General features: G+C 35.3%; 1 protein-coding gene across 10 annotated transcripts in view; it reads left to right on the top strand.

The window, feature by feature from the left end:
• CENPC (centromere protein C) overlaps positions 1 to 15,951 on the top strand; it is an 84,351-nt gene that overhangs the window by 34,765 nt on the left and 33,635 nt on the right. For all 10 annotated transcript variants that reach the window (XR_009154944.1, XR_009154947.1, XR_009154945.1 and 7 more), the window contains 5 exons: positions 2,915 to 2,971; positions 6,786 to 6,890; positions 7,820 to 7,912; positions 9,262 to 9,351; positions 14,250 to 14,404. Coding sequence is in view for 6 of the 10 variants with exons in the window: in XM_058181422.1 (XP_058037405.1) it covers positions 2,915 to 2,971; positions 6,786 to 6,890; positions 7,820 to 7,912; positions 9,262 to 9,351; positions 14,250 to 14,404 (500 nt within the window). In the remaining 4 variants the exon portion in view is untranslated. The remainder of the gene's footprint in view (positions 1 to 2,914; positions 2,972 to 6,785; positions 6,891 to 7,819; positions 7,913 to 9,261; positions 9,352 to 14,249; positions 14,405 to 15,951) is intronic.

The raw sequence follows: 15,951 nt of genomic DNA on the forward strand, positions 1-15,951 counted from the left end.
GTATGATTATATTATAGTTTTGTTGAATGCATAGATTTTTAAAAAGTCTAACTTTAACAATAATGATATTGTCCAGCTCTTATTTAGAGAAGCTCTAGTTTATTCAACTGTGATAATGTGAGAAAAGTTCTCCCATTTATTGTCAGCCTACTGGGCAAACTACTGGTGGCCACCTGAGAATACAGTTCTGTCATATGAACAAAAGACATCCTGTGAGCTCTGTTTTGAAAAAAGGATGTTCTAATTTTTTTAATAATTGGACTGATTTAAGTGATTTCGTTCAAAATGGGCTTTGAATGATATGTCTGTATTACTTCCCTGAAGGAGGAATTATATCATGTCTTTAATTAGTGGTGGCTTTTTTGCTCTTATTATGATTACATGCCTCAAAAGAAGCTGCATTCTCTTAACCAAGTTTGGTAATGTGGTTAAAGTGCTGGACTAGAAACCAAGAAATTGGAAAGTCTAATCTTCTCTTAGACATGGCAAACAGCAGGGTGATCTTAGGCCAGTCACTTTCTCTTACTCCACTCCATGCCACAGGATTGTAGTTGAGTGCATTGCAAATACTGACTTGAGTTATACAAAATATAGCTGGAATTTGTATTTAATGTGCAAAATTTTTCTTACTACTTAATGGAGGGCAGTTAGGACCCACCAAACTGGGGTTCTAACAGTCCGTAAATTATTTTTTTCAGTCAGTAAACTATTTATTGTGTCTCAATAAAGAAGAATATTTATAACTCATGTTTGAATGAAGAGTCCTTGGTCCCTTCATTTTTCCCATCTATATGTGGAAAAGGGTTAAATGCTGTACAGGTTTCAACTTTGTCTCTGTCTTCAGTTATGGGTTTGATATGTTGGAATTTCTCTGACTTTAAAGAGGAAACTATTGTAATTCTCAGTCTTTGAGCCGATGGAAAATTCAGCATATTATTGGTTTTACTTTAGGGTTGTGGTCTAAGCTGTAATTCATCCCAACTGATTTTCTTTTATTTGTGGGGGGATATTGTCACTCAGCTATTACAGCAGGTGTCTGGTAACACCTTTCCAGCTAACACATTTTATGCTGCATGGCTTAGTTGGGAAACCAAATTCCTGATTTTTGACTACTACAGACTAACATAGCTTTCCTCCTACAAAAGTCTTTTATCTCTGGGGATGGATGAAAAAGTTCATCTGCTTCAGCAAAACTTGTCTGAAGCTTCATGGGGAGTGAAAGAAACAAACTGCTCTTTTTCTCTCAGGAAGAAAGGAATTCACATGCTAAATAAATTTTTTCATATGTTTTAATATTTTTATTTCACTAAGATTCAGAAGGCATTTTAGAAGTTACAGAAACACTTAACAGTAATTGTTAATAAAATTAAAAATAGTAATGCTTCATATTAAAAACAGTATTAAAAGATTGCCAAGACACATTCTTTGACCACAGAAAGATATTATTTCTCTTGCCTTTTCTGTGGTAAAAATCTTTTAAAAAAGATTATTATGTGACAAATTCATAGATAGTTTAATGATGTGTAAGGGTTTAAGGGTCAAAACTGGCACATCTAATTAGATGGAGTCAGATCTGAACGTTTTATGGTTCTGGATAAAATCTAATTTATATTGGTTGAGATGCCAAGCTATTGCGTATTATATTGTGGAATCCTATTTAGAATAACATTAATGCCTATGTAGAAACCACTATTGACACACTATTACCATTATCCGGAATTAATGGTATTCCTTGTAAACTATGTCAGAAATGTTAATTCTTGAACTAGTTATTTATTTTAATAGTGTAGTAGCAGGAATAAACATGAATAAAAACCAAAGTGTTTAGAGGATTTGTGGAATAAGACTGATTATTACTATGATTTTACAACTGTTCTATTGGAAATGCTTCTTCATTGTAAACTGCTAAAAATCTGATTGATTACTGTACATTTGTTTGTTTATTTTGGTGTTTTGGGGTCAGTCTTGACTCCTGGTTTGCCACTGCCTGCTTCTTAGGGCTGAAAAAAAGGTGATAGACCAAAGGTTATCCAGCTGGCGTTGCACCATGTAGGACTGAAACTCATGATCTCCCTGTTTCTAGCCTGATGCCTTTAACCACTATACCAACTGATTCTCACTGTAGTTATATATAAATTTGCAAAATATATTTTGTTTTGAACTTGGAAAACAGCATTCTGCGAGAATATTCTGTTGGAATGTCTTGATTAAGTGTTGCAATGGAACAAAATTTAAACAGCTCAAATATTCTATGTTCAGTGAGGGGAAAAATACCACCGCAAAAGTATTTTAAATGTTCCAACCGTGGAAAACACATTGCTATTTTTGAATCCAATATATTTTGCCAATTATTAACAATCTTTATGCAATACTTTATTAAATTGCTTAAGCTACAAATGGATATAAACTATTTGAGCCAAACCCAAGCAACTCATCATTTCCAGATGTCCAATTCTTAACCAGTTTCATTCAATTTTTAATCATCTCTTTTGTTATTTTTTATTTGATTTTTACTAAATTCATCTTAAAATTTTGTCCATTCTGCATTTTTAATACAGGTAGTCCTCAATTTACAATGTTTTGTTTAGTGACCATTTAAGTTACAACAGCACCACACAAAAAAAAGATTTGCAGGCGTTTTTTACATTCCACCAAGCCTCCACATTATTTTCTCCACCCATGACAATTAAAGCTGTTTTCTCCAAGGTGGGATTTTTAAAAAAATAAGGTGCAAGACAACTACCCAAATTGACAGGGCAATTTGAAACAATGTTATATTCCAAATTTTGAATGGGCCTGAACAGTTTTTCCAATCTAAGACTAATTTGTACTTAAATACATTAATAGTAATATTGCATCTAGCACCCTTCTAATTTTTCCTTTTTGTATTTTTTATGTTCTGTATTATTTTTAGATAAATCTGCAGATTTGGAGAAGAACCCAGTATCAAATTCATTAAAGCATAAACTAAGTAAGTTTTATATTTTGTTTTTTTTTATAGAAAAATCCTCAACCTTCTGTTTAGTGATTCTATGGGAGAGGTTCAATACAAAACCAAAAATTCTATAAATTTATTTTTAGGTTATAAATGTTTTTTGATAATAGACATTGGCAGCATTAATGCATTTTAAAAGTACAGGTATAGTACTTTGTATTATTCAATATAATTTTCTTGTATACAGATTGCATGCACTATTTAAATCAATATTATAAAATTTTTGATCATACGATAACATATTCATATTTTTATGTATTTTCAATTTAAATTTATGGTTTACAGTATTAAACCTTTGAACTGTTACTATGACCGAATGCTATATGTTGAAGGCTTATTTTTATGACAATATTTAACATATAAATCATTTGGCATTTAAATTTTTTTGTTTTTGTTTACATTTATACCCCGCCCTTCTCCGAAGACTCAGGGCGGCTTACAGTGTATAGGGCAATAGTCTCATTCTATTTGTATATATTTTTACAAAGTCAACTTATTGCCCCCCCAACAATCTGGGTCCTCATTTTACCTACCTTATAAAGGATGGAAGGCTGAGTCAACCTTGGGCCGGGCTCGAACCTGCAGTAATTGCAGGCTTTGTGTTCTTAATAACAGGTCTTAATAACAGGCCTTACCAGCCTGAGCTATCACTTAAAATATATATTAGAAAATAGTAATGGATGAGTGAACAGCTTTATGCCAGAATTTAGATAGTATATTTATCTCTTTTGAAACACAACAGCAGATGAGAGCTGCAAAAAAGAAAAAGGAAAAAAAGGTAACTCAAAGTAGGAACTAAAGGGAAATAAACTATTCTTACTAGGTCGAAGCATGTCTGTTAGTGATTAATGACTTAATGAAACCATGATAGGATTAGTGGCACAACAATAAAAACTGATCTGGCAATATGGTATAATTTAACTGCTGTTAGGGAAAATGTAGATATGAGGAAAAGAAATAGCAAGAGGCATAGATAAAATGGAAACTGCTCACTATACCTAATCACTGTAGCAACTATATTCTCAATTTTACCTTGTACAAATAGCTTTTAAATCTGTGAAACTTACTTGGTTTTATAGCAGGCTTGTCAACCTGACGCTGTTCAAATAAAGTGCTAGGGTTATCAATTGAGGACTCTTGAAGTTCTAACCAACAGATCCACAATATCAATAAAGGAGAATATTTTAGCTCATATATTGTAGTTCTTAGTACTCTCTGAGCTTGATTATTTTCTTGCAGATATTTTATTACCCAAACTAGGTAAAATCATTAGTACTAGTCAGGGCTTGGGTAATAACCTATTCTCCCACAACGGAAGCTATGTAAGAACTCTATTTAGACAAGCACATATTGCAGTAACCCTAAACAGCAGTAAAAGGAAACAGATCATTAATACAACTTCTTCCAATAAAATGGATTTCCAGGCAACTCAATTAAAACTCAACCCAATATAGCACAACCAACATAAGTCAAAAAAGATAACACAATATATCAAAAACATCTTGGAAACTACCAAAAGACTATTATAATCACACTGAATCATCATAACATAATCATAGCCCCCCCCCAAAAGCATTCTAAATAAACCAAAAGATCCAGCAGCCACAGAAGAAAGAAATGAGAATCAACTAAAACATACAGTGTAAAGACTCCAACAGCAGAATGCATCCATGAACGCCAGCTAGAAGTCGAGACATGATTAAAACTCTTTAATTTTACAATTCAATCATAGTTTCACCTGGAAACCTGTAAGCATCTTAGACCAAATCAAGTTCAAAAAAGCTAGAGAATTCCTAAAAGCCTGACATGCTTTTAGACATAAGCAACATCTACATCAGAGGTGAAATCTGACAGGTTCTGGAGAATTAGTAGTGGAAAATTTGAGCAGTTTGGTGAACCGGTGGGGGAAAGTTTGAGTAGTTCGGAGAACTGCCAAATACCATCTTGGGCTGGCCCCAGAGTGGGGTGGGAATGGAGACTTTGCAATATCCTTCCCCCAGGAGTGGGGTGGGAATGGAGATTTTACAGTATCCTTTCCCTCCCATGCTCATCAAGCCACACCTACTAAACCACACCACACCCACCAAGCCATGCCCACAGAACCGGTAGTAAAAAAAATTGGATTTAACCATTGATCTACATACTTTGCAAAAGGGAATCAACAAACCAAAAAGTAAAAAGACAAAAATACCTTCCCATCAGCAATTAACACTCAGATGAACACTTATTAACACCAAGATTAACAGGCTAAGAATCAAGAAGTAAACAATATTCCAATCAAAGAACTGACAAGCTAACAATAAGAAGCCCAACCAAAGGACCTCCAAGACCACTCCCAACACTGAGCAAGCGTCTAGAAAATAATTTGAGAACAAACCACACTCCTTAGTAGCACTGATGATGTTACCTAGTTTGGGTAACAAAATGTTTGTAAGAAAACACCAAAGGCCCTTCACACCTACAATATTTGAGCAAAGTTAGTATGGGAGTGATGTTTGAATGAAAAACAGTTTGAAAATCCCCTTTTATGAAATGGAACTTCACCATGGTTTGTTGGATCTTGTCTAGATAAAAGTATAGTTTGTTTTGCTAGTCTGAACAGAGGGGAAATAATAATTCTGCCTGGAAAACAAATTATAAACTCCAGTTATATAAACATTAAGTTGCTAAGAAACTTGATGCAGATTTTGAGTTTACAGAACACAGTTTTAGATTTTTCTGCTAACAAGAGGTTGATAGCCAAAATCAGGAGTATGTAGTATTTTTTCAGATCAACATTTTATTAAAAGATATAATTTTTGATGAGTTTCAGTTCAATTCATTAGATGCATGGAATGATTAAAGTATTGTAGGATTAAATAAGGATAGAGGCGGGGAGGTACATCTGAGACAGATTTCAAGTATTTTATTAACAAACAAGTTAAAAAAACTGTTTGCTGAGAAATTCTGAGATAGATTTTTATGCATGTGCGTTCTGCAACCTCTGAATTGAGTTGTTAATTTTTTCCCCAAATTGGCTGCTTTGAAACTTGTCATTTAACTTGGAGTTTAAAGTGCTCTGATGTTATTTTATCCTTGTTCTGAGGCCTAATGTCAATCTTATATCAGATAATTTGTTTGCATAATGTTTTTCCTGGTTGTGTTATCTAAATTCCAGAAAAATATTGCTGTCAGAGGATGGCATATATCTGTGATAGCGAACCTATGGCACATTTGCTACAGATGGCATACAGAGCCATATTGGTGGGCATGTAAGCTCAGCTCCAGCACACATGCGTGTGCTGCCCAGCTCATTTTTGGGTCTTCTCCCCCCCACCCCGGAAGTCAGGAAACAGGCTGTTTCCAGCCTCCGGAGGGCCTCCAAGGAGGGTAGAAGGCCTGTTTTTCACTCACCCCAGACTCCAGAGGCTTTCTAGGAGCCTGGAGAGGGCAAAAACGACCTTCCCCTGAGATCCTCTGGCCCGTTTGCTGACTTCCGGTGGGATCAGAAGGCCCATTTTCCACTCTCCTCAGGCTCCAGAGCTTTTCTAGGAGCCTGGGGGGGGGCAAAAATGGTCTCCCACCCCCGGAGGCCCTCCAGAGACTAGAAATGCCCTTTGCCATTTCTTCAGGAAGTCAGGGGACAGCATTTACACTATTATACAAGCTGTATACTCACTACTTTACATTGTAGCCAAGTGTCATTTCTTCAGTGTTGTCACATGAAAAGATGTACTTAAATATTTACAAAATGTGAGGGGTGTACTCACTTCACACACATACACATTTTTGTATATTTCCTTTTGAGTAGTATTGCCTACAAACACACCCAATGTTCGGCGGTCCAAAAGAATACGTATGAAACCATTGGAATATTGGCGAGGAGAACGTATTGATTATAAGATAAACACTTCAGGTATGTAATTCAGGGCTTTGAATGAAAAAGTTATTGTTTGTGATGAAACATTAATTTTTTTAGAAATTCAAACTAAATCTAAAAGATGGGCATACACTTACTTTGAACCTAAGCATTCTGCTTCAGCCAAATTCATACTGCACAGAAATTCAAGTTCTCTAAATTTTTGCTACGGACATTCTTCTGAAACTCATATATTTCTAAATTCCTTTAATGCAAAAATCCAACATTTCCTGCATGCAGAAGCTACTTGATAGATATATGTATTTATGCAGATATACTATATAATTAATCAGGCTGAGAGAGAATTATTGGGCCAGGTCAAAAAGCTGTTTTTTAATGCTTAAAATGAGTCTAGAACTCATAGTCTCCTGGCCTTAACCATCAAACTGGTAAAATGTGGATTAGAAAGATTTGGATTATGTTTTGAATTTTTAATACAAAAATTTAGAATCCAGAAGTGCCTGAATAACAAAGAAATACCACGATACATGGTATTTAAGTTTTTGTGCTTTAAGCAAAAGCTTAAAGATTTCTAGTCTGGATTTTATTCCAATTAAAAAATTGAACCGTTTTCTTTTTAAATCACATTATGCAGGAATGTTGTAACAAAAAGTATATGTGGTACATATGTATATACTTACAGTAACACCTAAGTTACTGGTGACATGGATAGCCTATATTTCCCCTTATGCTGCCTCCATAATGGAACTGTTTTATTTTAAGGAAATAATCTCACAAAATGTTAGTTTCTACATTTGAGAGTGTCATTATGAAATGATAGATGAAAACAAAGTCATCATTAAGTTATAGACTTGGTACTAATTTGGTATAGGTATCCCAGTTATTCCAGAATTCCATCTCATCTTGAATAAAAAAAATTATAATTGGTATTATATAGATCACAATTAAAATTTCTATTGTTTCAGGAGACTTGGTTATTGGTGGAATAATATCCCCTGAACAAAGAGAATCTAGGAAACCTAAAGTACAAGTTGGTCTGAAATCTATTCTAGAGAACGGTATGGTCATCAGAACATTATGTTTGTAGATCAGAAAATCTTTCTAAATTATGAGTGGCCATTCCCAGCATTCCTACAGTTGTGTCTAATCTGGCAACCAGCTAACACATAGTATGTTTGCAGCATCCTGTGGATACCTGATTAGCATCATATGCTCTCATCTGCTTGATAGCAGACACCCTAAGCCCTACTGTGCTCATACCCCAACTTTCTTCGGTCACAGCCTCCTGAATCCTGTAGTAGTTAGTCACTGCAGTCTGCACCACTATGGTCCTTGCCCATCCTTCCCACCTTGCAGCAGCTTCTCTAAGCTCACTTGCACCATATATGCCTCCCTTGAACTTTCCTCATATTGCAATCACCCTTGTGTGCCTTCTCCCATCTCGCAGCAGCTATTCCAAGCCCTTTTACGCTCATGCTGCTCCTGCCCCGCATATGCCCTCCTGCAATTGCAGCAGCCAGCCCAAGCCTCCACACTTGCAGCAAACCTGCCTCTCATTCACCCTCCTGAAGTAGCACCCAAAATCTCATTATGCTTGTGCCTGCTAGCCTGTTTATGAGCTGCCCAGGGCTTGCAACTTCCTCTTCCCCACTGACTTTAGTTGTTGGAAACTGGCACAAACTTGTAAACAGATCCTTGGTTAATGAAATAGGGACTGCTGACATTTCTGTTGCTAAATGATGTGGTTTCTGGATGTCACACTTTTCCAGGCATGTAAACAAACTTCCAAACAGAATACTGGGCTGAAACTACCCATTTTATTTTGTGAAAAAAAGTTATAGGAATATAGGAATAAGATGATGCTAGAGAATAATACTTTGTTCCTCAGCCTATTATAAATTATTATTTTAAGTATTAAAAATTAAGTGAACATACAGCTTGGCAGTTATCAAGAAAGAATATATTAAGTGTAGAGACAGACTAATTGACATGCTTTATTCAAAAAACATGATTTATAAATATATTTATCTTTTTGATTTTTGTTTAAATCTGAGCTAATTCTAGGCCTGTTACTTAATAGAAGTATTTAATAGAAAATCAACATAGTCCATGTTTAGCAGTTAAGGAAAGATTTCTGATTTGGACTTATAATAACTTCCTGTCGACTTCCCCATTGACTTTGCTTTCTGGAAGCAGTAGGAAGTCACAAATTGTGGCCAAGTGAGACCCTCCTTTAACAAGCCATCATCCTCATTTAACAAACACAATGGTGATTACTGTTGCTATGTGGTCACATGACATTGCATCCCACAATTGCATCACTTAGCAATGGAAATTCTGGTCCCACTTAGGGACTACCTGTAATTATGTCTGCCCTTCAGCCTAAACCTCTGTTTTTGTTTTGCAGACAATTTGCACGATAACTCAATTTTCATGGAACATTTTTTTCAGCCAGCTGTTGTTTTTGATAAATCATCTAATCAACAAATTCTTCTAGGTGAGTGATATGGCGTAGTTTTAAAAATGCTTATGACAAATATGCGATTTATTTACTGTATGATATGAAATATATAGATAGCAGCAATAAAGATGCATTAAAAGAACACATAATAGTGTGATACATATCTGATGATGTATGGTTAATTTTGTAAGATCTAAGAATTTCAAGAACTTATATTAACTTACAAGATACATTTTAAAATTGGTTGATTCATAAATTATATATTATTATTAACTATATATTAATATCTAGGCCATTTATTAATTAAATATGGTATTTGTTAATTGGAGGAAGTCTCCATTTCCCCCTGTATAAGTTCTCAGATGGCAGTTAGTCACTGTATGATCCAATGTCTGCCAGGATTTACCTTGTACAAAATATGAGAAATTGTGCTTTATTTTGATGCAAGTCATTCACAAACTACAATCATTTTCTTATGTGGATACTCATTTCATATGTTTTAGATGGATCCCCTGGCTTCATCAGCATATGCACTGATCCTTTCCTATACTATTTGTAACACTTTTCCTGAAGGCATACCAATCTGGGCTTTGGAGATTGTCTCCCAGCTAAAAAAAGAAAAATATTATTTTTTAACTAATCTTGTAGGTCAATATAAATAGGTAAATTTTGGCTGTAACCAAATAACACATTTTAAATAACAGCTGTCAAGTAAAAAGAACTCTATCAGAGTATTAATATTTTAAGAAGTCCCAATTTTATACATCTATAAAAATGTATCCAATTACTCTGTGAAGTATCTTTAGCAATCTCTGTGCTAGACAGTTTTTTTATTGAAAACGTTTTTACAAAAAAAGCTTTCCCCCCCTTTTCCCCCTTCTCCCTTACCCCCCTCCCCCCTCCCTTCAAAAAAACCCCTCCCCCCCCCCGACTTCCCGGAACAAACACAAGGTATAGTTAAAAATAAAACAAACATATGCTAAAAATTTTCTCTCCTAAGTCAATTATACTCCTGCATTTCTCATCAAATCCTAACCTCCCTCAATGCAATCAGAAATAATACATCCTCATCATTCAAAGGCAGTCTGATATCTCTTCATCTGATATCTGTTTTGAATATAGTCAATCCATTTTTTCCATTCATTTAAGTATCTTTCTTGTGTATTATCTTTCAAAAAGGCTGAGATTTTTGCCATCTCAGCCAAATTGGCAACTTTCAATATCCATTCTTCTATTGTAGGTAATTCTTTTTTCTTCCAATACTGTCCTATCAGTAATCTTGCCGCTGTTATTAGATTTAAAATCAATTTAGTCTCAATTACTGTACAGTCCGTGATAATTCCCAAAAAATTGCGGCAGAAACTTTATCTTCTTTTTCAAAACATTTTGTAAAATCCACCAAATTCTTATCCAAAAAGCCTTAATATTCTTGCAAATCCACCAAATATGAAAATATGTAGCATCATCACAATTAGATCTCCAACATTTTGCTTGCATATCTGGATACATACACGATAATTTCTTAGGATCTAAATGCCATCTATAAAACATTTTATAAAAATTAAATTCTGTGCCTGCGTAAATTTAACATTTCTAACCCAATTTTTCCCCAAGTTTCCAATAATATTGGCTCCTGAAAATTTTGTGCCCACTTTATCATACAGTCCTTTACCAAATCCCTTTCAGAATCTATTTCAAGTAGTACATTATACAATATCTTTATATGCTCCTGAGACTGATTTCTAATTTGCTTTACCAAATTTTCCTCATTCTGCACTATACTAATTTTCTGATCTTCCTTCCATCTAACATGTAGTTGCCCATATTGAAACCAAGTATAATTTTTCCCTTCTTGTGCTAGACAGTTTTATCTAAAATTGGTGGACTGCTAGACACAAGGTAACACCATCCCAATGGAGCAAACTGGACTTTCAGAAGGCAATTGAACCATCAACCATTGTCAGTTCTCTAGTATCTAACCAAAATATATACTTAATGGCGAATTTTATATCATTTTCATTTACTTATAAGTGTGTTTTACTCAGTTAATACTCAAAACCAGTTTGATCAAATGGTTAAGGCACTAGGCTAGAAAAGCAGGAGACCATGAGATCAAGTCCTGCCTTGGCGATGAAAGCCAGCTGGGTGACCTTGGGCCAGTCACTCATTCAGCTCACCTCACCTCACAGAGTTATTGTGGAGAAAATATGAGGAGGAAAGTGTGTTGGATATGATTATAGCAAATGATCAATGTCATTCTTTAATTTTGGTATTCTGTGAAAATAATCCCATGCAATTTTATTTCCTACCCTGTTCTTATGGCCTATTTCCATTCAGCAAGGGGTAAAACTGAGTTGTAGACTAACATCTCTGGTTGAAAGCCTGTCATGACCTGAATTATAGCCAACTTCAATAGTAAATAAAACTGTCTTGATCCTCAGTGCAGGAGATGTGGCATTCTTTTTATATCATTATAACATCTGAGAGAAGATTTGGCCTATTCTTTTTATATTATTATAATATGCGTGAGAAGATTTAGGCCATTGTGGTAGAGATAATGGTCTTCACATCAGCTATGCTAAAATAAAATGAATTATGTTCTGCAGAATGCTATTTCATGCTATCATCTTGCAAAATTGATAGCATTACAGTTGTATAGATTAAATTATTTTATATCAAAATTCAAATGTCAAGTCATTTAAATATCTCAAGATTTTCTTTTTGGCATCAGCATCTGAAATGATCAGATAAGAATGACAGCTATGAAAACCCAAAGCTATGAAAATAACAGCCTGATATTTGTGAAGGTATGAAATTTCAACCATGACATTCCAGGGACAATACAAAACAAAAGCGGAGTTATCTAACCTGTGGAATCCAAGTCTGTAAATACCACTTTGGGCCTCTTATGTAACTGTTCAGTATTACTTTCAGCTGTAGAAAGAGGATCTGTAGATCAGGGCAGACCAAAGGAACTGTCCAACAAACAACTCTCCAACCAAAGAGCTAAAGACACATTCTTTTGTAACAGTTATTTAAGAGTGTGCCCCTCAGTTCCTTGATTGGAGAGTTGTTTGTTGGATAGTTCCTTTGGTGTGCCCTGATCTGTTCCTCTTTCTACAGCTGGAAGCTGACCTGATCTTTATAGAATTCTGAACTCAGCTCTGCCGCTTGTATGTATGTATGTATATATACACATACACTAAACATACAGAGATATATACATAAATATACATATACATGTACATAAATACACACATTGTGTGTATATATATAAAATACATACATACATACACACTAACATATATACATGTACAGAAAACCCGAATAACCAAAGACCTACATACATGTACATGTATATACACACGCATACGCACACATGCGCGCGCGCACACACACACACAATATATATATATACACATAAGGTAAAGGTTCCCCTTGCACATATATTCCCGACTCTAGGGGGCGGTGCTTATCTCTGTTTCAAAGCTGAAGAGCCAGCGCTGTCTGAAGACATTTCCCATGGTCATGTGGCCGGCATGACTAAATGGCAAAGGCGCACGGAACGCTGTTACCTTCCCACCAAAGGTGGTCCCTATTTTTCTACTTGCATTTTAATGTGCTTTTGAACTGCTAGGTTGGCAGAAGCTGGGGCAAGTAACGGGAGCTCACCCCATTATGCGGCACTAGGGATTTGAACTACTACTGACCTTTCAATCAACAAGCTCAGCATCTTAGCCACTGAGCCACCGCATCCCATATATACACATACATATATATATATATGTCTTTCAGGGAAATGCAGTGTGTGTGTGTGTGTGTGTGTGTGTGTGTGTGTGCGGTATTTTCCTGAAAATATGTCTTGCCATGAGTGGCTGCGCTGGTATGACGAATCTCATGGTGGTGCCACCGCTCGCTTGTGCAATACCACAAGAAGCTTTGCAGCGTCCTGCCGCAAGAGGCTGGCTGGTATGATGAGCCTCATGAAGATCTATTTCTGACAAGAGTTTGGGGGAGACAAACCAGGCTCTCTGCTGCTTCTGCTTTCCTTGCAGCCAAAAGTTCGCAAAAGGCAAGAAGGTGAAATGCCAAGCTCGACCTGTACCCACACCTCATGTATTAACCCCACTTTCTCAACCTACTACCTAAGTGACCCACCCCTCCTACTGAGGCTTTAGGAATACCTCGCAAGTGAATTCACCCACCATTTTGTGATGAACCACCCCGCTCCTGACTGAAGGCAAAGCTAAAGCAGGAAGAAGGCTGCAGCTCTGACTCCAACTGTGCCTGCTCGGCCTTGAGCATGGTCGGAGAGCACCAGCAATGTCTTATGTAGCAGCGGAGGCTGGAACCAAAGCGCCGTTTTCAGCTTCTCTGGGATACTGAGCTGCCCTGAAGAGGAAAAAAATTAAGACACCTCCAAAAATAAGACCTGGCACTTATTTTGGAGGTCAGAAGAAAATAAGACCTAGTCTTATTTTCAGGGAAACAATGTACTGTATATATGTATCCTCTTGTATTGCCTCCTTACTCATTTTGGCACAAAGTTCTACTCGTCTTTCTCATGCCAATCTACTGCCAATTTAAATAATACTCTGTCCTTTAGCAGATAAGTCAACAACAAAAACTTTGATAAGCATTGCAAAATTTTGTGCAGTTATTATTGTACTATACTCAAAAATGATACAAACACTAATTTTCCACACAGCAGACCAAAGCAGAATCTTAACCCATTTTTATGTATAAAATATTCTTAACTTTGCATATACTCTATAGTTTTGGTATTGCCTAGGGCACAGAATATGCTTATGGCTTCTTTAACATTATTTTATGAAAATGTAAACCGATTCTTGCCTATGAATGAAAATGCAAGGATGCAGTATGTATTATCTAATATTTCCATCTGTGAATATTTTTTTCTGATTTCATTACAGAATGCGTGCATAATGGTAGTTCACCTGTGTCTTGCTTTAGTAATGAAATATTATCCATTTATAAATACTTGAATACACCTTCCTTTGCTTCTGGAAAAATAATATTAAATCCATTAAAAGAAAAGGGATATCAGTATTCCCACACAGACACATTGGTGAGTATTTTATTTCTTTTCTTTTTAATTTTTATTTGCAAGATTAATATTTAATATTACATTGCATTTTAGCCAATTATCATTCTTCCTCATAGAGCAGGGATTAACTATTTTTCTTCCAATCTTATAGTCTTATACTTGTTCCTTCCCGCTACTGTAGGCTAATAATTTTAATATTTCATGTAGACACAACAGAATTATATGTTCTTATGATAGTTTGTCTGGTGTCTTTATGTATGAGTATGTTTTCTTTCTTCCATTCATGAAAAATGCTCTCAACAGTTAATCTCAAGAGAAAAAAATGTTTATATGGTGTATTGATAGAACGCACAGTTTGGGCTGAAAATAACTTTTATGATATAGACTTCCAGAGTTCAGCTATTATTTTATCTTAATTTTAAATGGTGTTATGTATAAAATATTCTCTGATTATGAGATTATAAATAAAAACAGGTATGTAAACATTTTAACAGTTAACATTTTAATAGTTAACATTGGAAATTTTGTCCAGCTGATATTAAGAGTTGATAATTAAAATGCTTTGAAAAAAATGTAATTTTCACATTTAGTAGCATGTAATATAAATTGTAACTTATGAAAGGTAATATATCTCAGCCAAACTCACCTCACAGGTTTGTTGTGGGAAAAATAGGAGGAGGAATGTGTGTTGCATATGTTCACCACCTTGACTTATTTGTAACAATAAAGTCAAGTTACAAATAAATTAAAAAAATGTTGAGATGTGCAGAGAAAGAGCAACAAAGATGATTAGAGGATTGGAGGCTAAAACATGAATAGTTGCAGAAGTAGTTTATCTATCTAATGAAAGAAGGATTAGTGACATGATAGTAGTCTTCCAACATCTAAAGATCTGCTACAAAGAAGAGGGTTCAGCTATTCTCCAAAGCATCCAAATGCAGAACAAAAAACAATGGATGGAAACTAATCAAGGGGAGATCAAACCTATAACTAAGGAGAAATTTCCTGACAGAACAATGAATTAGTAGAATCGACTTCAAAAATTGTGGATGCTTCATTACTGGAGGTTTTAAGAAGAGATTGGACAGCCATTTGTCTGGAATGGTATTGATCTCGAGGATGCAGGATCTGGACTAGAAGACCTCTAATGTCCCTTCCAACTCTGTTGATTCTGTTCTGTTCTATGTTATGCTATGCTATGCCATGCCATCCCATTCTGTTTCATTTCATGGACAAAAAAAAAATTCCTTTAAAATGTCTTTGTTTGCTTCTCTGTATTTTCTCTCTCTTACTCACTTTGTAGATCATTTGCATAGAAGAGAGGTCTTAAAACACGATAACGATAACTTTTTCCTCCATTTCATTTATGTTGAAGAAATTGCAAAACTAATGACTCAAATTTGGGAGAAGAATATGAGCAATTTATTGGCACTAACATTTGCATTGCATGGTGTATTGCACCTTGTATTTTTTTTCATCTTTGTAAGTGTTTAGTATTAATTCATTACCTGTAGACTTACTACCTTGGAACAGTGGCAACTTATTTCTTCCTTTTAAAATATCTCTTT

The sequence above is a fragment of the Ahaetulla prasina genome, chromosome 4 (genome assembly GCF_028640845.1).
Source record: "Ahaetulla prasina isolate Xishuangbanna chromosome 4, ASM2864084v1, whole genome shotgun sequence".
Lineage (NCBI taxonomy): Eukaryota > Metazoa > Chordata > Lepidosauria > Squamata > Colubridae > Ahaetulla > Ahaetulla prasina.